The 22,292-nt window shown below is 41.8% G+C and overlaps 2 protein-coding genes across 4 annotated transcripts; one reads left to right on the forward strand and one right to left on the reverse strand.

Annotated features, from left to right (window-relative positions):
• The first annotated feature begins 72 nt into the window (after positions 1-72).
• vps35l (VPS35 endosomal protein sorting factor like) lies at positions 73-12,606 on the forward strand. Of its 3 annotated transcripts, none has more exons than XM_035145629.2 (30): positions 73-278; positions 1,908-2,007; positions 2,305-2,487; positions 2,635-2,754; positions 2,852-2,876; positions 3,903-3,982; positions 4,333-4,461; positions 4,561-4,645; positions 4,733-4,789; positions 5,255-5,351; positions 5,628-5,675; positions 6,030-6,123; positions 6,302-6,502; positions 6,628-6,674; positions 7,556-7,667; positions 7,775-7,891; positions 7,973-8,026; positions 8,115-8,195; positions 8,287-8,349; positions 8,458-8,543; positions 8,649-8,729; positions 9,043-9,106; positions 9,559-9,657; positions 9,754-9,831; positions 9,913-10,027; positions 10,352-10,491; positions 10,618-10,783; positions 11,144-11,274; positions 11,400-11,546; positions 11,708-12,606. In XM_035145629.2, the coding sequence occupies exons 1-30, from the start codon at positions 262-264 to the stop codon at positions 11,804-11,806; spliced, it is 2,916 nt and encodes a 971-aa protein (XP_035001520.1). In that variant the 5' UTR covers positions 73-261; the 3' UTR covers positions 11,807-12,606. The 3 variants fall into 3 exon arrangements, with proteins under 3 accessions (XP_035001520.1, XP_035001519.1, XP_035001521.1); XM_035145628.2 differs by having other exon boundaries at positions 74-278; positions 11,397-11,546; XM_035145630.2 differs by having other exon boundaries at positions 74-278; positions 11,144-11,262; positions 11,397-11,546.
• A 43-nt stretch (positions 12,607-12,649) lies between these two features.
• Positions 12,650-20,095, reverse strand: get4 (guided entry of tail-anchored proteins factor 4). The gene is made up of 9 exons (XM_035145631.2): positions 19,840-20,095; positions 18,716-18,794; positions 18,220-18,301; positions 17,772-17,921; positions 16,996-17,134; positions 16,585-16,725; positions 16,386-16,461; positions 16,033-16,105; positions 12,650-15,104 (listed from the first exon to the last, which is right to left on the reverse strand). Exons 1-9 carry the CDS (start codon positions 19,977-19,979, stop codon positions 15,013-15,015), a joined length of 972 nt encoding a protein of 323 aa, XP_035001522.1. The 5' UTR covers positions 19,980-20,095; the 3' UTR covers positions 12,650-15,012.
• Positions 20,096-22,292: the final 2,197 nt, after the last annotated feature.

Below are 22,292 nucleotides of genomic sequence, written 5' to 3' on the forward strand. Positions count from 1 at the left end.
TGCCATCTCGCTTTGCAGCCCGCAGTGTGTTCTGGGAAAGGGAGTTTTATTCTCCTGTGACAGTTCATTAAAACGTCTCTCAGCTCAGGCTGTCGTTGCTTTACATGAAGAAATAGCAGCTTAATGTGTTTCTACAGTAGCAGTTCTATATATGACAAGGATACATATTTAGTAAACCGCTCATTTAAAACCACAAATAACGCTTTCCTGAAATCCCCAACCGAACCAGGAAGTACTAAGAGGTCATATGACTGAAGAAAGATGGCCGCGGTGCAGTGGTGAGCTGCTGGTTTCTCCTTTTAAAAACACTTTATTTACACCAGAAATGACTTGAACGATGTATTTATTCCTACTGTGCAGATGTAGAGACCGTACGTGTGGTGCACGTGCTTGCATCGGGAGCTTACGTGCGATTTAGCTTGAGAAATCAGATGTCAGTTGTTTTAGCAGCTTTTCAACATCTGATTACTACTTAAATGCATCAGTACTGTGTCTGTGGCCTTTCACCAAACACCCTCCTCTGGTGCAGTTTAGCTGCGGTTCAGCAGAGACGATGTGGGTGTGACAAAGTGATCAGGTGGTTTAGATTCAAATGTAAATGTATGAAATACTTAGATCATGTTCAACATCCTTACTGCTCCAATTAGATAGATAGATAGATGGATACATAGGTAGATAGATGGATAGATGCATAGGTAGATAGATAGGTAGGTAGGTAGAATAGGTAGATGTGTTTGAATGGGTGAATAGCAAAACTGTACGGTAAAGCACTTTTGAGTGGTCATCAAGACTAGAAAAGTGCCATATAAATACAGACCACTTTACCATTTACATAGGTAGATGTAATCTATTGATCCCAAACTGGGTAATTCGTGATGGTCCAGAGTAAGGCTGGGCAATAGGACAATATCAATAATTTAAAAAACTCAAATGATTGCTCTATGAAAGAAGAATCACAATATCCGCTACATTTACATGTGGATTTGTCTTACAAGGGATGAGACTTTTTAAAAACATCATTCCGGTCTACCAGACCAGAGGTTGTCCAGTTCCCTGACACAAGTATAAACTGTCTGTAAACCACTGTGCTTAAAGATACTGACAGTCTCTCATTCTTTAGAGTAGAAGTTACTCATATCTCTGTCATGAGCTGTAATTTGCATCCTACGGTCACAGCTGGATGCCTTTTTCACCACAGACTTTATGACTGAGCGATATGACCACAAATTATACAATGATAAAAAACGTCCATGTCAGTCAATAAAGATAATTGTCACCATAAGTGTCATTTTATTATTTCTTTTACGTTAAAGTAAAAAAATTTACAAATCTGAGTTCTAGTTCAAAGCTCTTTAGTTCAGAACTTGCTGCTGTTTGTGAAAGGAATATTTTATGGGTTTGGACTGTTGCTCATAGAAAACAGGACATTTGGTGACAGTTCCCTTTTTGCTCTAAGATACTGATGTGATGTGACATTTTCACTGTTTTCTAATGTTTTATCGACTACAATATTTGTATCAATTATATCAAGATAAATATCACATTATTAATTAGTTTTAAGTTTAATGACTGATATTTTGCTGCTGAGTGAAAGTTGCAGTTTTAATTTTCTTCTTTATGAGCAAAGAAGGTCAAACAGCAAAACGTTTTATAGATCAATTATTTGTTATTTCTCCTCACTGTATAATAATTATTGATATTGTTTTATTGCGTAGCCGTAAAACTTCATCGCTGCTTGTAAAGACAGAAGAGAGATTTAGCATCGACAGTTTGTTTTCTGCAGCTGCTTCATCCCTGAGTGTTGAGACCTCGGACTGTCACTGTGAGCCCACACAGGGACTGGCAGGGTGTCAGTAGAAGCAGAGTAACTTTATTCTGTGTCTCCTGTCAATCCGCTGTGTAACCAGGCGCTCCCGCGGGCGCAGCTATGAGGCGGAGCTGCAGAAGTGTCGTCCTGAGGCGGCTCTGGTTGAGTTTGGAGACTACCATCCCATCAAGCCCATAATGGTATCAGCCTCCTCCTGCTGTTCAGCCTCGTCGTCACCATCACACAGTCAGACACATCTCCGCCACAACACAGCATCATAAACCTCCATTTCTCTCTTCATCCTGGTTCTCCATCTCTTTAGCTTCGTCCCTCTGCGTAGTTTTAACACATTCTGTTTTGTTATTTGACAGAAATGAGCTAAATTACTATGAAACATTGACAGAACTTTGTAAGAGTTTGAAGTTTGCAATTCATTTTTATAGCAAAATGAATGAACATTGGTTTGGTTCTGTCCTGACCCTCTCCTCTGGTCGCAGGTGACTGATACAAAGACCCGTCGTGGGACTCGTAAAGGAAGCACCTCCTCCTCTTCCTCCTCCTCTTCCTCAGTGCCCCCGGACCCCCTAAGCTCCATGATGGATGGGACTGACCCCTTGTCCATGTTTGCAGCAGCCTCAGCCAGTGAGACTCCAGCCATTTCACACAGCGCCTCCGCAGGGGTCAGTTCATACCGCAGACATATTGACTGATAAGAGAAAACAGCGCATGAACAGCTTTATTTAAAAAATGATCTCTCAACCCTCAGAAGCTTACGACAATTCAAAAGAAAAGACATTGTTTTATATGCTGAGGTGTTCTGCTTCCAGGACCTTGGAAGAAAGAGGAGGGAGAAGGATGAAGAGGCCGTGGGACCAGACTTTGAGCCCTGGTCATCGAAGCGGGGAGACATCCTGGCCCGGTTCACCACCACCGAAAAACTCTCGATCGTGAGTCGCTCTCCATTGTAACACCTTCTACCAGTGACTGAACTACAGCTTCCTTTTACTGGATGGAAATCTGACTGAAATTTGTTTGTCTTCATAGAATCTTTTCATGGGCTCTGACAGAGGTAAGACCTTTATTTCCATTCATTATTTTAATTTCCCATATCTGAGGCTATATCAGTGTTTTATGAGGCGAAGTGTTCATTCAGATTAGACCCATAACATTTCAAGTTTATCAACCTATGCATCACCAATGGAGGAAAACTATAAATCTGCTCTAATTGTTATATTTATTAGAGCCTAACTCATACAGATTTTTGGGGGCTGATTCTGATACAGATAGTCGCGAGTAAAAAATGTCTGATACCAATACATCTGCCGATATATATATATATACATAATTAAATTTGGCAAGGAATCTGAAGATGTTGTCACAAACCCATTTATATGATAAAGAAATGCAACTGAGACTTGATATTTTACACATTAACCATAAAATTATAATAATCGATAAATAAGGACACAAATACAACCAAGTATTTAGAGCTTAAGAAAATAAATCAAATTTTCTATGTAAAATGTACACATAAATGCTCATGTAAAATTAAATGTTTCATATTTATGTTTATATTGTAAACCAATAACCAGGTCATAATGGCTGATAACTATCACTGGACTCTGCGGTGTCGCTCAGCTCTATGGAGATTTTTTGTGTCTTTCAGCAACTTTGTTTTTCACCCTCACAGCGCCCCTTGTTTTTTACGTAAAACAGTTCAGGTAAACCGACTATGTGTTACTCGCTCAGTACGAAAACCGTCCACAGGCATAGTTGGCAGATAGCTGGTTTACATTTAGCTGCTAAAGAAGCAAATATTTCAATATTTATATTTATAAATATTCAGGGTCTGGTGAAGGCTGAACCAGAGAGTGAGTCTTAGACTTAGTTTCATCAGGTGGACAGCTCTAAATGAATGATACTGTTTCCCCATATCTGTTTGATGTGTGTAACATGTTCAGCTCTGTTTAATGTGTTGTCCTGCTACAAGGAGCAAACAAAATCCATCGAAATTGCTTTAAATAACCTTTTAAAAAACATTTATTTTTACTTTGATTGTTTAAAATTTGACAAATTCCTCCTGTTGTTTCTGTAGGAAAAGCTCCCAGTCCAGGAGCCTCAGCTGTTTCAGAGAAAGTCCGCACTCGCCTGGAGGAACTGGATGATCTGGAAGAGGTAGGTGTCTGTCAATATTCATGTGGGCAAGTAATACTCCAGCGTGTCGCTGTCACATCTGCACACAGATGTGGGCTTTCTCTGTGCTGCAAAGCTGCTTTCAGACATGCACTCAAGTCTGGATATTTTCCAGAAGACCTTTATATGAGAATGCAAATGGATATTTAAAAATTCATAGTAAGCCAGTGGGTATGTTGATGACGTTTTCTAATATCATTGGAGAACCACCCCTGTTATTGCTTGAATAAGTAGCAAAATTCATCAACAACATTTTCATTGAGGTAAATATTATTTTAGCGAAGCAGAGTGAATTTTGGAACTTCCTGTTGATGTGTGGATAATTTGTTCAGGGTTCCCAGAGAGAGCTGCTGAACCTCTCCCAGCAGGATTATGCCAACCGCATCGAGGAGCTGAACCAGTCCCTGAAGGAGGCGTGGGCCTCGGACCAGAAGGTCAAAGCCCTGAAGATTGTCATTCAGGTGACTCGGTGGAAAAAACCTCAGACGTGAAGTGTTTGATCAACACTGTGTCTATATTAACCGTTTTTCTCTTATTTACAATGTGTGATCTGTGTCCAGTGCTCCAAGCTTTTGTCTGACACCTCAGTGATCCAGTTCTACCCCAGCAAGTTTGTCCTCATCACCGATATCCTTGACACCTTTGGTGAGTTAAGAAGCCACGTTTCCCTTAGTTCACGTCTTTAAAAAACAATGTGCAAGTTTTTTTGAGTATATTCCTGCTTGTTTTTAGGTCAGCTAGTGTACGATAGAATCTGGAGCATGTGTTCGGACCCACAACCGTTGCCAGGTAAGGATCGAAGATCTACATCCTGTTTTATTTCTGGGGGGAACAAGCTGTTTTCAGACATGAACTCCAGAGTTAGTTTTTCAAACATGAAGAATGCAGCAGGAGATGTTGAAACGTTATCAACACATCGACTCGTTGTGAATCCACCAAAAATGTTCCCACTGAGTTCTCACATGGGCTCAATCAAAAGTCCGCAGAAACTGACTCGGACATTCGTGTTCTCACACACAGGCCCTCTGGGTAATTTCAGGAGATTATCCAGAGTTCAGTGCATGTCTGAAAGCAGCTATACTCAGTTTTCTGAGGTGACACTGCGTTGATTCGTGTTGTGTGTGTGTGTGTGTGTGTGTGTGTGTGTGTGTGTGTGTGTGTGTGTGTGTGTGTGTGTGTGTGTGTGTGTGTGTGTGTGTGTGTGTGTGTGTGTGTGTGTGTGTGTGTGTGTGTGTCGCTGTCCTCCCTCCTCAGACTCGTTCACGGTGGAAGATGTGAACGACACGGCCAAAGAGACGTGCCTCAACTGGTTCTTCAAGATCGCCTCCATCAGGGAGCTGCTGCCCAGATTGTATCCTTTACCACCATCAGCACGGCTTTAATAATGATACCTGCTATCAGGTCATCAGGACTGATCCCAGGCCTGTTTCAGTTCAACTTATCGTCCAAATATTATTTTCAGTAAAAATATTGTAGGAAATATTGGAACCATACATTGTCTATTTGGAGCATATGTAGATTTTTTAAATCAGGTTTTACCTGGTTTTATTAATGGACACACACTTTCGTTGTCTTGACCCTGATCATCCACACACATGTTTTTTCAGTCCTTAACCTCCATGAACAGATACGTGGAGGCTGCCATTCTCAAGTGCAACCGCTTCCTCAACAAATCGTACGTTTGATTTCTCCTCATATCTTCATACGAACTTTACTTTCACTGTTGAAAAATGTTTTTTTCTAATGTTAATTATATATTGGTAACCTATAAATGTTATTGTTAACATTGATGTGGGTGTAAAAAGTGACTGAAATATTTTTCTTTTGTGTATCATTGCATGCATAATTAGATATTTGGTTTCTGCTAAAAGTTTGGGATTTTATTTGAAGTAAAAGGCTTAAATTATTAACATGCATTTGTAACCATGTATGTAGCAAATTGTTCTTTTAGCTTAAAGTGTTTTTTTTTCTAAGACAACTAACAGCAGTTTTGTCATTATGCTGCACGATGCTCCTCCTGTCTCCACAGTGGCATTCAGGAGACGCTCCCTCGGTTGACGGCCATGGTCAGAGGGATCGGAGACCCTTTGGTGGCCGCGTATACCAGAGCGTACCTCTGCAGGGTGAGAGGTTTTTCATGTGCTCTATATTTCTCATTCATCTGGCATTTTCCTTTGTTTTAATCTGTCTGTATTTACCTCAGCCTGGTAAACAGTCTGGTTCTGTTACTGTACATCAAGGTAACCGCAAGATAAAACCGATTACAGGGATAAAAGGGGTCACGCTGCTTTCTTTCTCCAGGTGGGCATGGAGGTGGCCCCGCATTTGAAAGACAGCCTGAACCGCAACTTCTTCGACCTGCTTGGGACCTTCCGCCAGATCAGCGGCGAGAGCGTGCGGAAACAGCTGGTGATGCAGAGGGTGGAGGTCCCCGAGTACCTGACGCTCTATTCGCCCGCCATCAGCTGGATCTTGCAGTGCATCGCCCACCGAGCTCCAGATGTACGCACACACACACACGTTACTTTTTCTTTGCTGTAATTTTAAAAAGTGAAAGATATTGTAACAAAAATCAGTAGTTGTTGACAGTTTTCGATGAAGTGATGCAGCTTTTGTTTCCATTTCAGCCTCTGCTAACAGAGATGATGGAGAGATGCAAGAAAGTAGGAAACAAGTGAGTGTTTTTAACAACATAATAACAATGAGCTGACTTTCACATGTTGAGTTTTGTCCTGTTGGTGTCAGACTGGATGCTACAAGAGAGGACATTTTTCTAGTTTTACTCCCTCCATTCAGTTTATTAACTCTTGGCTGGTCTTGTAGATATTTTCGTTTTTTTATTATTCCACGCCGGCGACAGCCAGTGGTCCGAGGCATTATGTTTTCCGGTTGTCTATTCGTCCGCCCATCAGTCTCATTCTTGTGAACACAATATCCCTTGAACGCCTTGAGGGGATTTCTTCAAATTTGGTACAAATATTCACTTGTGGAGGTTGTCAGGGGTCAAAGGTCTCAGTGGCCTCACAAAACATTTTTTGGCCTCTTGAACAATAAATCTGCCTCTAGGGAATTTCTTAAAATTTTGATAAGTTGTCACTTGGACTCAAAGATTAACTGATTTAGAATTCAGTGGTCAAAGGTCACAGTGACCTCATATGAATCTGGAAAAATATTTATTTAGACAGACATTCCACTGGTTGGTGGAGGCATATAACTGCAGTGCAGTATTTCTAGTTCAGTTTAAATTATGTTGGGCAGTGGTTCCCCAAATTTATTTTTGTAACTTGTGAAATACTGAATCATCTTAGTTCAATTTCTTCACTTTATTTAGATTAAACAAGACAGAGCAGACTTTGTTTCCACTGGTCACAACCAGTGTGCAGCCATCTACAACTGGTGACCAGTGTATTGATCCAGATAGTGTCACAAAAACAAAAATACACCAAAATGCCATTAACACACAGAGGGTTGTCTCAGGTTTTCAGTGGTTGGTGGTGGAAAACAAGAGTTGAGCTTTTAACAGGACACAATGTGATGCCTTCCTGTTTCCCACAGTGCCTTGCTGCTGAATTCAGTTATGAGGGCGTTCAGGCCGGAGTTCGTTGCAGCCAGAGCCACCGACTTCATCGGGATGATCAAAGACTGTGATGAGGCCGGCTTCCCAAAGGTCAGAGGACACAAACACTTACGTTAGGGAAATTGCAGCTTCTCTTGCTGATGTCTAAATCTTCTTGAAATCTAATCAATGATATTTGATGATCGTCTCTTCTCCAGCATCTGCTGTTCGGATCTCTGGGTCGCACCCTGGCTTGTGCCGACCCTCCAGAATCTGAGAGGCTGACGATCCTGAACGAAGCCTGGAAGGTCATCACCAAAGTCCGCAGTCCTCAGGTACGTGTAAGACCGAAGCAGCTATACAGATTTTCATTTCAAGCTAAATTTTCTGGATTATGACGACAAGTTGTTTTACAGGATTACGTCAACTGTGCTGAAATCTGGGTGGAGTTCACCTGCCGACACTTTACAGTGAGTAAAACACAGGAGAGAGGATGAGGTGTTTCATTTTTGTTGATCATTAAAAATTTAACAACAATTCTCTTTGTCTCTTTCACAGAAACGTGAGGTCAACACCATCCTCGCTGACATCATCAAACACATGACCCCGGACCGGGCGTTCGAAGACGCCTATCCTCAGGTCAGCAGCCAATCGGCTAACAGGACATTGACTGTTCTGTTCTGCCACCGCCTCTTTAGTGACTCTGTTTTGTTTTGTTCTGTTCGTGTAGCTGCAGTCGGTGATCACGAAGGTCCTCACCTGTTTCCAGGACTTCTCCGTCCTCTTCGCCATGGTGAGCATTCACCAGTTCAAAGTGCATCAGCGCGAGAGCTAGAAGTGACAAACGACTTCCCTTCGTCGCGCCACAGCTCTGTACCTTTTCCCTTTTTTGTTTTTGCAGGAGCGCTTCCTGCCGTTCCTGGACATGTTCCAGAAGGACAGTGTGAGAGTGGAGGTCTGCAGATCCATCATGGAGGTCTTCATCAAGTACGTTTGTTAAAATAATTAGATTTATTTGCTCCGTGAGAGAAATAAAGAATTAAAAGTTTTGGGCTTTAAATTGGTCTCCATCTGTGTGTTTGTCTCCCGCAGACACCAGGTGGATCTCACCAGAGACCCGGTCATCCTCAACGCCATGCTGCACATCTGCAAGACCATGCACGACTCTGTCAAGTAGGGGGTTCACTTTTTGGGGGGGATATATATTATTTGCCATTATACAATTAAGCTTAATTTTGTTTGTTTAATTTAAATCTAAAATGACTCATCTTAAATGTCTTTGTGTAGATCATTCTGGTTGGAATGAATTACTTTTAAATATCAGTTCTATTTTGTAATTTAGCTTGTTAAACCTATTTTATTATCTTAGAACAAATGGCTTATGTTTTCAGCAATGATGTCACTGTTCCATGATTTCCATGATTTCTAGTATTTTCTGCTCAGCATAATTCTTCAGTCACTCAGCCTTCTGCTCTTTATCTTGCAGCGCTCTCACTCTAGAGGATGAGAAAAGATCTTTGGCTCTGCTGATCATCGGCTTCATCCGCATGGTGAGACTCCTCCGACTGGTGTCAGCAGTCAAAAGGATCCAACTAGTCAACATGATTATCTTTCTCTTGTTTTAATTACTGTTCTTTTAACCATCCAGTGTGCAATTTGCTTTCATTAGCCCTATATGTCTACAGAAAGTCCTCCATGTTGCACTTGCATGTTTCTACAGTAGCCCAGAAGGGACAAGACACAAACACTGGCTCCTTAGAGGGCGTTTTGCTGTTTTTTACCCCCCAGTTTCTCGTGGCCACTGTAGTATTTGGGAGGGAATCATGAGGACTTGATGCAATATGCAATTTCACCGCTAGATGTCGCCAAATACCACACACTGGACCTCTAATTTTCTATCCCATCTATATAACAAAATGTCATGTATGTAATTGTTGTTGATGAGTAAACGTGTGTTTTCTCCTTCTTTGATTCTTTGTTCTGTTTCCTCCATGTTGTCCAGGTTTCTTTTGGCCGTGATTTTGAGCAGCAGTTGAGTTTCTGTGTGGAGGCCAGAGCCACCTTCTGTAACCTGGAGCCCGTTCTGGTGCAGCTCATTCACGTCAGTAGAAATCAGTGTGTGTGTGTATGTGTGTGTGTTTGTGTGAGTATATGATATCACATCAGCTCGATGCTCAGCCGGTCATGTCGTTCCCAGACGGTGAACCAGCTGGCGATGGAAACCAGGAGGGTGATGAGAGGGAGTCACTCCCGCAAAACGGCAGCGTTCGTCAGGGTGAGTCAACGTGGCCACCGTATGTTCCCGCACGGACGGATATAACCACCATCACCATGTTTCTCTGTCTTTCTCCTCCAGGCGTGCGCTGCCTACAGTTTCATCACCATCCCGTCTCTCAGCAGCATCTTCAGTCGTCTCAGCCTCTATCTGCTGTCTGGTCAGGTTGCGTTGGCCAATCAGTGCCTCTCCCAGGGTGAGCATGCTGCCAGGTTTCACATTTTAAACTGAAAGTGAAAAGTCACTAAACTAATTCCAGACTTTGTGGCCAAAAGGTCTTTCCTTGTGATTTGAACAAATCCTAATGTTTCCTTCCTAACATTTTCCTCTTTTGTTATCTCTCCTTTCCTTCCTTTCTTCTGCACATCTTGTTATTCCTTCTTTCCTTATTCCCACCTCTTTCTTTGTGCTCCCAACACTCTCTCTCTCTCATTTCCCTCACTTTTTTCTTCCCCTCTTTCCTCATTTGTTTCCTCCTTGCCTACCTCCTTTTCCTCCTACCATCTTTCCTCTCCTTCAGCGGATGCCTTCCTGAAGGCAGCGGTCAGTATTCTCCCGGAGGTCCCTCGCTCCATCAGCGTGGATGGGAAACTTCGCTCCTCTGAAAGCTTCCTGCTGGACTTCATCAACAACTTCTTGGCCATGCTTCTGGTTGTCCCGGTAACTAACTCCATCCTCTCCAATCTGCCTCTCACTAAAAAAATTGTTATCTCCCCCCAGAGTCACTGCGGTTTTACAAGTCTGTGAGAGTGTGTTTGTCAATACGGTCCATTTCGATGTTTACAGGACCATCCTGAGCATGGCGTGCTCTACCTAGTCCGAGGTCTGCTCAACGTGGTCCAGGATTACACCTGGGAGGACAACAGCGACGCCAAGGTGCGGGTTTACATCAGCGCTCTGCCCCTGCTGGCCGCCATGAGCCAGGAAACCTACCTTTACTCCGTCCCCAAAGGTACATGCACACACAGCTGAGTAAAAATATCTCATACGCAACAATCCTTCACCTTGGAGGACCATTAGTCTGTTATGTTTTCTTTCTAGATGACAGAATTAGCTTTTACTTTTCTATGATCCCTTATTTTTGGAGCACACTATCCAAGGTTTTCCAGAAATTCAGACACATTCCTGTTTACATTTAGATACGTTTTAAAGTGATGTAACACCTCAACTATTCTGCTTCATGACTAGAGGCTGTACTTTTTAGATCTTGTTGTAGTGGTTTATAGGTGGTTGGGATTTTACGCGAATGAGCGCTTCCATCAATGATTTTTTCTTCCCACATGTATCGTCGCCTTCTCTCTCCTGGACTCAGTGGATTCCAACGAGACGCTCTACGGGGGAGACCCCAAGTTTCTCTCAGAAATCAACAAACTTTGTGAGACCCTGATCGGACAGATCCTGGATCATCTGAAGATTCTGGGTCGTGACGAGGTGCGGACAGAGGCAATGAAGCAACGTTTTTGTAGCGTTCATTTTTACGATCACTTCAGTGTCTGCCCTCTGCTGGCAGTTAGCAAGATGTAGGGTTTCCCTCATTTATGTTCCTCCCTTAATGTTCTTTGCAGCAGAACGCACGGCGTCAAGGCACTGTCGCCCTCTCTCTGTTCGCCGTCCTGTTGGCTCACGGCGACCTGAGGAACAACAAGCTGAGCCAGCTCACCATCAACCTGTGGAACCTCAGCCACAAACATGGATGCTGTGAGACTCGCATCTCGGTGAGCTCACGTCCACGCCGCAAACCTATCAAACCCAGCTCTCCCTTGACCAGAGTGCACTCTCATGTTTTCAGCCATCTCACTGTTACTTTTTGACTTCAGATTTTTTTTAAACGAAATAATAATAATGCAGCCTCACTGTCTTCCGTCTCTTGCTCCAGGTCCGGACTCTGGAGTCCATCAAACACCAGGCTCAGCAGCCCGACATGGCTCACCTGTCGGATACAGTCCAGAGGCTCACACTGCAGTCCCGCACCTGAACGCCCACATCATGTACTTACTAAAACATTTCCCACATGTCCACACATCAAGATTGTGTAAATAAAAGATAACAAGAAGCACAAAGAACAAAGAAATGTCTGTAGGATTGTGAATTTGTGAATGGAGAAAGATTCCTTTGGATGTCACAGACTCGCACTCAGATTTCATCAGTATAAAAAAAAAAGCTAAAATTGGCACTTAAACTGAAGTTACAGAAAAACTGTCACAGGTAAACATGACTGAAAAAGAAAATCATTCAAAGTTTGCAAAGGAAGAAAAATGTCATTCCTTGAAGCTGTATTCAGACATGAAGTCTAGAAAATTGGGTGGCTCCTCTTTTTCATCCTGAAATCGAACAGTTTCACGTCCGTCCTGTGTTACATTTGTCTTCTGTATCCTCACATGGGGTCACTCTGACTTTCTCCAGACATTTTGCTAGGCTGGCTGGCAGGAAAGGTTCCAGACCCACTGACTCAGACATTTGCATTCTCTCCCACACAACCCTGCAGGACGATTACAGGAAAATATCCGGACTTCAGTGGATGTCTGAAAGCAGTTGCTTTGCACTAAAACTAATTTTCATAGATGAGCGACTCGGTTAAGATAATCTTTGCACATTTTTGCAGTGAAACTTTACTTTGTTTTACCTGCAACTATTCCTGAGCAGAGTCATGTACAACTAAACCACCTGTCATCATGGATACAAGCTATACAGTAATGTAATAATATTGCTTTAATTATAGTATTTTAACATGTTTTCTTCATGCATTTGTAGAAATAAACTTAAATTCTGTTTGTATTAAAATTGTGTGTATGAATCCAAAAACACAGACAGGACACCGTTTGTTTTGAGACATTCTGAAACTCTTCTCAGTTGTAGTTTATTCAGTTAGTGAATCATTGAAAAGGCAAACACTCCCCTTTAGTTCTCAAAGACAAAAAACTCAAATACAAACGCTGCGATGTTGTTCATTGACACACACACAGAGTGGGCCTTTGGTCACACACTTCTCTACTGCCGGATGATTGAAGGGAAATCGTGACAGAACTGACTTTCAGGTTCGTTAGACAAAAAAAAAAATTGAACTAAATAAAGCTATGACCGTGACACTGAATAGAAACACATGTGATATGGGAACTGGAGCATGTTTTGTGATTGGTTGAGCTCTTTGGAAAACGTAGTGAGGAACCCGAGTCAGTTTCGCCCCGAATTTCCCCTTTGGATGGTCGACCTCAGCGGTGCAACGGAGAAGCCTGCAGGAGGCGCTGGTCCCCAGACATGATTATGTTTATTTAACATTGGGTGATTTTAATAATTGTTTATTTTAGGAATTTGAGATTTGTCTGTTTTCGATCTCTGTTGACTGAAGCCACATCCCTCGTTTTCGTTGTATTTTCAACATTTGATGGAAACAATCACAGAATCTCAACAACATTCTATGGGTCTGCCTGTAGCACTGAGACATTGAGCCAGCCAGTCCTGTATGGAAGAACTAAATGGGAAATTTAGATAATCTGAAATTCTTTAGTCAAATATTTAAATCAACTATTGACAAATTATAAGCATCTAATTATCACAAAACGGTACTTCAGCTATATTTCATTGTGTACCTTTTTTATTTCGTTTTGTAAGAACACCAACATTTAGCTGATCCTTAAATAATACAAATATATTGAATTATTTTAGTTTTGTTAATATTCAAATTTTGCTCGACTGAAACATGCCAATTTTTTCATTGCGTTTTTATTTAATAGACATTTCTAGCTCCCACACAGATAATTACACACAAGTAAATAAAAACTACTTGACATTGGAAGACCTGTGGACATTCCGAGTTTTTAATAAAGATGTTGACTTCACATGGGGGTTGGACCGCTCCAGATTATCTGGAGCACAGTTAAGTTTATTTTTTTTAAATCCTAAAAATAGCAAACTGACCAGACCTGGGCTGATCAAATGTCACTACGCCGACAAACAAAGCTGAAGACTGGATGATGTGGGCAAAGAAAGTCGAAAGGGATCAAGCAGTGTAGTGTGAGCTCTCCGAGGGTCGATGAAGTTAACACTGATAAACAGCAGCTATTTTGTCGTTCACGAGCTGAACTGAAGACAGACCGTCGATTCACCTCTGAGATGAACTGTTCAAACAATTGTTTAAAAAGGGAGAACTGAAAAAGCCAGAAACAGTCGGGTACGCAGCAGATTTAAATATCAGCTTTTTATAAACACGCAAAGCAAAATTCACTCTTAACAGACGGATTTTCAGTGTCTCATTTTTCTCCTCTCACCTCAAGATCACCAAGTGCTTCACGCACCTCGCTGCCAGGATTATTTTATACAAGACATCTGCCGACTGTACCGAGGCCAAAACTGCATCTTCTGACACAATTTCTCTCGGACACAGTGCGAACGAGCTCAGCAGCAGCTCAGCATGTGCACATTAAAAAAAAGTGAGACCTGGAGCTACTTGTACACAGACAGCTCTGTTTATAGTTGAATAAAATATGACCCATAAAGACACTGAGCAGAAAAGGTTTGTTTGGTAGACATTCAAGGTGCAAGATGACTTTACACAGAGCGCTCATGTTTTTTTTTGTTCATAAAGTCGAGAAACTGAAAATCGGCCGCGACTACAGCAACAATTTCTTAAATTAACTTTGAATAAATTGAGAGAAGAGACTAACAATTAAGTTAACAACATGGCTCTGATCGCACAAACATAACAGTTGTTAGTTGAGTAAACCCTCTGGTAATGATCTAGTCGACATTGTGGTGAAAGCTGTCACTCAGGGATGCTGTCCTCTCCTCTGGTTTTCACAGGGAGAAAACAACGAGTTATCTGTTGGCTAAAAATCATTAACCCTAAATGCAGAACAAAAGTCCCAGACTAACAAAATAATTATTAAAATAAAATAATACAATCTGAACAACTTGGGAAGAGTTTGCAGTTTGGCGCAGTCAGTCCAGGCAGTGCTGAGGGAGATGTTTTGGTGAACTGATTCTTATTCTGATTTTGGGGACTGGATAGGTGGGATGGGGGGGGGAGGGGGGGTGGGTTTCCTGGAAACAGCACGCCTCTGAAAACACAGACCCAAGCCCCGCCCCATCCCTGTTGTCAAGGTGACGAAGGGAGGCGATAGATGGGGCGGGGGGGTGTTCTTCCTCTTTCTTTGTGTTCACTTGTTCTTCTCCCAGGCTGCAGGCTCAGTCCAGTTCTATGGGGCTGCTGTCTTCCTGGGCTTCTTCAGCTCCGTCATCGTCCTCGCCCGACCCCATCAGGCTGTTCAGCAGGTTTCCTGCACGAGGCAACACAGTGACCATCACACTCACGTAAAAAAAGTTTATATGACCTTGTATTGAGATGAAGTAGTTATAGGCTCATCAAGGAGTTAGATGAGAAGATTGAAACCACTCTCATATCTGTTTGGAAAATGTGTTGGTCAGCATAAAGACTGGAAACAGCCAGCCTAGTTTAACTAGCAGCTACAATCTGCCTGTCAGTCTAATACCATGTGGTCCTAAATGTAACAGAGTACTTTGAGGATTACAGGTTGGCCAGTTGTCAGGCCACACTAAAGGCCCTTTCAGATAGAAAGCCATTTGCATTGTGCCGGTTGCAGGGTTCAGTGCACAGCCCTTGGTTTGCACTATGCTGGCCACTGGGAGCCAAATCGTTTTTTTTCTTTTTTTGGTGACACATTGTCCTTACCTACAATGAGATACCTGACTGTTAAAACACATCTGTCATGTCTACTTGACTTGAAATATGTGCAAAAAACGTGTTACGGCTTTCCTCCTGAGGCCTCCATATAGTATTATATAATTCGGGGAACACAGAAACGCACGCACCTAAATGAAAAAGTTAGGTGAACCTATGTAAAAGTTAGCCTGGAGCCCTGCATCATCAGACGCAGTGAGTCTGTACGAATGCTTGCATCGGCAGCAACCGAGTCAAACATACCGTCATGACCTCCTGACGTGCTGCTCTGCTCACTCACCTCTTTGCTGGCTGTCTAACTGACAACAAGAGACCACATGAACACCCAGGACGTGGCCAATATTAAGCTTCATATTTACTTCACAGACATGAGTGGTGTCAGTCTTCCATCCAACCCTCGACAAGATAGTGCAGAAGCTTATTTACCAAAATGTCAAAAGAGAAGCGCAAATGTAAAGAGAATCCTTAGAAATCTGCTCGAATGAGCAAAGCCTTGGTCCACTCACCTAGCAGTCCGCCGTATGATGGAGACTGTTTGGGTGGAACGCCAAAGAAAAGCTGTCCTATTCTGTCGAGATACTGAGGAGACAGGAAGACGTCCAGAGGAAGAGGGGGACAGAGAGACATGGAGGCTTTGTTTAAATGGACTGAAATATTTCATAGTGACATTAGGTAGGTTTCCATGAACCTGATCTTACATAAATTACCTCAAGCAAGGGGGTTACATTTTCATTGGTGTTTGTTAGCAGGATTATGGAAAAACAACTCAAACATACACAAATAACACACATTAGACTAGCTCCTTTAATTCATGATTAATGGGTGAAATGGTAATAGAACAACTTAGCTTTACACTCACCTCATTATACATGGGGTCCCTCTTCAGGGAAGGTTGATATTGTTCACATAACACTGTGAAAACTGTTAATTTACCCCTGAGAGACAAAAGAAAAATGTTTAATACTGCGCATTATTATCTTTAATCTGTTTATCAAACACAAACTGTTGACTGATTTATACAGATTTTTAAGCAGTAACTGGAACATTGTTTTCCTCACCCATCCACTGCCAGCAGCAGAAACCAGATAAAGTTTAGTAGAGGCTGGACGAAGGGAGGGCCCCTCTCTATGGACGGGTGTTTCTCTGTGTATGTGCTAAACAACACAGAAGCACTGTTTTTGTTCTTTAAGCAGAGGAACCTGGGGGGGTGGGGTTGGGAGCAGGAAAGTAAAGAAATAGAAAAGGTACAGACAATACAGTAGAAATGAGTTGATGGGACAGAAAACATGAAAGAGGGTGACACAATTTAAAATCTAAACTTTGAATCCAATAACAAGTTTGTATTACATTTACAGGACATTACAAACTACAGCTGTACTAATTGATAGTTCGGAGGTTAAGATGTTTCAGACAATAATTTTTACAGTTCGATGATATAAAATGGAAACGTGTGCCATCTTTGTACGTACTGTAGGACGGCCTGCACTACAAACATGTCCACCTCGCTGCGGAAGCCTCGTGACGACGAATACTCCACCAGCATCTGTGCGCAGCCCTCGGCGTCAGAGGAATGCAGGAAGTGGTAACGTGACTCGCTGTAGTTTTGCTCTGAAAACACAAAATATTTCTATGTTTGAACTTTTAACTTGCACTCAGAAAAAGGGCAACAAGGACATTATTGAAGGAGACACAACAGCCTGATGCTGAGAAAGAGGATGGGGGGCTATCCTGATGTGTGTTGACAAGAATCATGATGCTCACAACACAGAATGGAGGCAGATGATGACTGATAGGTCAAATGTGGTCTTAAATCAGTTTACAGTTTCATTTGATATTCATCATAACTTGTGAAAAGCACTTTTATATTGTACTGTTTCCTGACAAGAGAAATAATGCTTTATTAATGCTCTGACAACAATACTACAAGCATTTGGACGTAACCGAGAAAATCCACCAAACAGTTGAAATATGGTATTTGTATTCTTCCAGTTTCCCATCCGTTGCATGTTAGAAACATCATGAACACACCCACTTACGAATTTTCCTGCTGTATTGTCACATGGGCTTTACTAGCGGGGCTGGCAGGAATAGTTGCAGGAAATATCTGGAACCTCTGACTCAGACATATGCGTTCTCACATGCAGCCCCTCTGGAAATTTTCAAAAAATGTCCGGACTTCAGTGCATGTCTGAAAAAAAGCTTCTTTATCCTCTACAGTTTACAAACTAAATGTTCAACCCATTACCTTTCCACAAGGTGACAGCTAGCAACTGGTGTAGTTTTGGGTGACCCAACTTGCCGGAGCCTCCCGTGGACCATTTCAAGGCTCTGGACACAAACGCTACTCTCTCCGGAGAGTTCTGGTCCATCCGGCTGAACAGCTTAGCCAGGCTTTCTGCTTAGAAAACACACAAACAAGCCAATAACATCAGAGAATATCCTTTCTAGTTCAAAATACCTATTGTGCTGTCCCCTGAGAAAGGCCAGCTTCTCTGAATGACAACATTCCAAGGTGGCTATATACACATTGATCAGGATGCACTATATTATGCATATACTCTTTTTACATTTGCTTGGTTACAAGTGTATTGAAAAGCATAATTTACTTCATAAAAGGTTGATTTCTTCTGGCTTCCATTTCTAGTTAGTTTTGTACATTCATTATTTTCATAGGGTTCAAGGTTACCACTCACCTAATATTTCCTCCTCGACTTTTGTCTCAGATTTCTCCAACACTTCCAGCACCAGCATGGACAGATCTGCTGCACTGTTTTGCTACAGACGAGAACATAACAGATAGATTTCTTTTAACTGTATAGGAATATTCAGGACCAGAATATTATGGTTGAATTGTGAATTCACCAGACAACTGACTGATAATGAATTGAACACACAATTAGGCTGTATGTCCAAATACCTGGCTACTTTATAATGTCCACAAAAATCTGATTGTTTTCTTGCATTTATAACAAAGTGCAAATACTCTCAAACTACAGTTTATATATTGTTTGATAAGTAATATCCTGTTATCAAGGGGAAGATTAATGCCATACAAACAAACATCTGTTCTTCTATGCAGTTACTACTCCTATGCTAAACTTAAACAAGCGGGAAGGATGAATACAGTCTCCCAACAAAGATGGATTCTAATATGGTGAGTTTTGAGCGGAAATCTTGTGCTGCATGTACCTGGTTATAGCTGAAGAAGAGTAGAGCGCCATTGTACATCAACTCCCGGGCCTCTGCATGTTTAGCCTGTGACATGTACCTGATGGAAGACAGAAATGTCAGCATTAAATGATAAGATCTGCTTGAGCAGTCACAAGCTTCCCTTGCATCACTCAACACTGCTGATGAAAGATCTCACACACACACACACACACACACACACGTTTGAGATAAGAAGCTATCAAAGTGAAAAAAACTTTGATGAAGACCACCTGCAGTATTTAAAATGAGAAACAGGTATTCAGATATAAATACACTGTACTGTTGCAATTATGACTTCTAGTGATGAGAAGGAAGAAGGCAGTGATCATGCTGATGGTGTGGAGAAGGTTCGACTTCAAGTTGATTGAATTATAACATTTAAACTGGTTTAAAAACTATGCTGGAGGCAGGTAGACAACCAGTTCATGTTTCCATTGCTCTGACAGCGTCCACTTCTGTTACTGATCCAACCATATAGGATCAGATCCACATCACTAGTGTGAATGTCCCTCATTAAAAACAGATGGAAGACAGACCAGTCCAAGAAAGACATGTCTCCGAATCAGCCAAATTAACCAGTGGACATTTCTCCATTAAAAATTGTAAAAGAAGATGGACATATAAGACACTCCACAGCCCAGACTGCGACGGTGCAGTGTGGCTATGTGGCTACATGCTAACGCAGATGGACAGCTTCTACGAACACGTTCAACAGACTACGGTGGTTAATTTAACAGTTGGTCCAATTTATTCTGTTGCACGCGAGTTGCCTTCGTCACACCCACACAGACAGCGTGTGTCTGTCTCCACTCAGCAGCCCGAATACCTCTGCTGGCTAAGTTGCTAAACACGTAGCTAGCTAACTAGCCGCAGCATTTTTGGCTAATCACGTAGCTAGCTAACTAGCCGTCGGAAGCCGTGGTGAGATTGACAGCTCAGCTGCGCAAACAAACAGGCGGAACAACACGAGAGGGTGGGTCCGTGGCGAGATTCAACCAATCCCAGCCGCGCAGGTGCGGCAGCAGGGTTGACAGTGGGCTCTGCAACCGACAGGCCCCAAAGCCAAAGACTGCTGCAGCTACGAACACGAAGCGGTGTCTTACCTAAAAAATAAAGTCCTGTACATCTGGTGTGCTTCGTAGTAATCCCCCTTCTCCACGCTGGCTCGCAGTTTGCCCTCGACCCTCTGGACGCCTCCACGGTTCCTGGCGCTGGAGCACCTCAGAGACTCCTGCTCCGACATGGTTGTCGCTCCGCGGCAGCGCTCGGCCTCTGTTAGAGTGTTGACACTGATGCACAGCAACCCGGAAACATTTAAAGGGAACACACCCTCGTCGCTTGCCGTAGCTGGCGGAGAGGTGCAGCAGGCGGTTGTCCTGATAACGGACAGAGTTCACGGATCAAGTCAATGTATTTCCATTATTGAAACAACAATCTTTTGTTTTCTTGCCGTTTTGCATAAACTTTTTTAACGCTTTCCAGTACTGATTGACTTGTATTCATCAAAAATAATCCAGTTCTTAAATATGAAAACATAAAATGTTGAAAAATGTCCACCCACATAGCAAAATTGTTTGGGCCCGTATATCACATGGATGGAATGATGTCACAGTCTGCCAGATCTGGGCCATAAGTAAGCCACATAAATACCACATGTCAACCAAAGGTGGCCCATATCTATTTTGTGCTATTTGGGCTATATTTACCATCAACCACATTAGGTTCACTTCCTGATTACATTCTGAGAGCACTGTATGTTTGCCAAAAGAGGCCCACATTCGTTTTGGGATATTTGGGCCACATGTGCTTTATTATAAGTGGGCCACTTTTGACTCACATCCATTTTGTTCAGGCCACAAGAAGGCCAGCTGTGCAGTATCACTTCCCTGAAACGGCCCACATCTGTATGCTGTCTGGGAAACGGAGGACAAATCAGCAGAGTTTGGGAAAAATTATTTAACTATTTGAATTCCTTACACAAATGTCGACCTCCGGAAACAGCCCCTATTTTTCCTACGGATTTAAATGACATAACCTAAAAAGCACAATCTCTTTATCAGTATGTATTTCCCTTGATTGCTGATTTGTGTTTTATTTTTTTGTCCTTTTCTTTTTTGTATGTTGTGCATTTGTTTTTAATTATGCAGTATATTCTATATTTTCCTCTTGTTGCCAATCGCTCAGTCTTCTAGAGACTGTATAAGAAGTCCTCATGATTATTACGTACTGTATTGTTTGTAATATATGTGAGGTTGAATTGAGAAAAACACCTTGTGACAAGGTTTAGCCCAGTGCTTTTGATTTAAAAATATATATATATGTAAAATGGTATCCACTTCCTTAATATTTGTTTGATTTACATTTCTTTTTACTGCCTCATTTGAATTGTTTAGTTTTTTTCTCATTGTTTTTAAGCACTTTGTTACATTGTTAATAAAATAGCTATATAAATAGTTTATTATCATATTATTATTATTATTATTGAAAGTAGAGGTAGACCACAGTAACTGCATTACAAGTCCTGTACTAAAAATGTCCTGAAATTAAAAAATGTAAGAAACAATGCAGAAAATCATGATGAATCATATTACAATTATATTCCACTTTATGTCTAAAAGTTAAAAGTCCCACCTTAGTTTGACTCTTAACTCATGGGTTTTACTTGTATCTGTGTAATCTTCATTTCTACCCATGACATTCAAACATGCAATCCATTTCACTGTACATGTTCTCACACTGTGTAAATTCTGTTTAGACTGTATTTCTCTTCCCTCTATCTTTCCTTGCATTTATGTTGCATGTTAGATTAGGAGGGTCAGCTCAGTCCTGGGAAATACCCCCTTGAATCAGTGGAGCTGGTGGGACAGAGCAGGATGATGGTGAAGCTGTGTTCTCTGATGGACAACCAGTCCCACCCCCTGCAGGACCCAATCACAGCAATGGGCTGCTCGTTCAGCGACGGACTGACCTACTGCGAGGGGAAGGTGTTGCACCCTAAGTGTCTGAAGGAGAGGTATCGCAGGTCGTTCCTTCCTGCAGCGGTAAGACTGTGCAGCCAGCTCTGCTCCCAGTAGAACTATACCCACCCACTATGGACTACACTTTAACTCTGGTTTAACTCTCTCAACTGTGCAATATTCATTCTGTCTGTGAAATACAATGCTTCATGCACAATCCATTCACTTCTCACACTGCACACATTTTTCTTGTTTTTACACTTTTATTCCATTCATATTTTTCTATATTTTTTTATATCCCTTACCCTTAAGTATTATTATCCTTACACTTAAGTATTGCATGTTACTTATTACTTACTGATGCCTATTTTTTTACTCTTGCTGCTGTAATGTTGCAAATTTCCCCATTGTGGGACTAATAAAGGATTACCTTATCTTATCTTATTACTTTACTGATGTCTATTTTTGACTGTTCTCATTGCCGCTCTTACACTGCAAATGTCCCCGTTGTGGGACGAATAAAGCATTATCTTATCTTATCAATTCTTATTATATCTCATCAGTGTAGATGTTATCAGAGCAAATGAAGTTGAAAGACA

The sequence above is a fragment of the Hippoglossus stenolepis genome, chromosome 21 (assembly GCF_022539355.2).
Source record: "Hippoglossus stenolepis isolate QCI-W04-F060 chromosome 21, HSTE1.2, whole genome shotgun sequence".
Taxonomy (NCBI): Eukaryota; Metazoa; Chordata; class Actinopteri; order Pleuronectiformes; family Pleuronectidae; genus Hippoglossus; species Hippoglossus stenolepis.

What these genes read in the sequence shown, in the direction of transcription:
- vps35l (XM_035145628.2), top strand. An exon ending in AGGGAGCTGCTGCCCAGATT is followed by an intron (nt 5,352 to 5,627) that starts GTATCCTTTACC and finishes CTCCATGAACAG; the next exon opens with ATACGTGGAGGCTGCCATTC. An exon ending in AACCGCTTCCTCAACAAATC is followed by an intron (nt 5,676 to 6,029) that starts GTACGTTTGATT and finishes CTGTCTCCACAG; the next exon opens with TGGCATTCAGGAGACGCTCC.
- get4 (XM_035145631.2), bottom strand. Translation starts at nt 19,979, where the DNA reads ATGTCGGAGCAGGAGTCTCTGAGGTGCTCCAGCGCCAGGAACCGTGGA. An exon ending in CTGCTGCTGGCAGTGGATGG is followed by an intron (nt 16,462 to 16,584) that starts GTGAGGAAAACA and finishes TTTGTCTCTCAG; the next exon opens with GGGTAAATTAACAGTTTTCA. An exon ending in GGGACCCCATGTATAATGAG is followed by an intron (nt 16,106 to 16,385) that starts GTGAGTGTAAAG and finishes CTGTCTCCTCAG; the next exon opens with TATCTCGACAGAATAGGACA.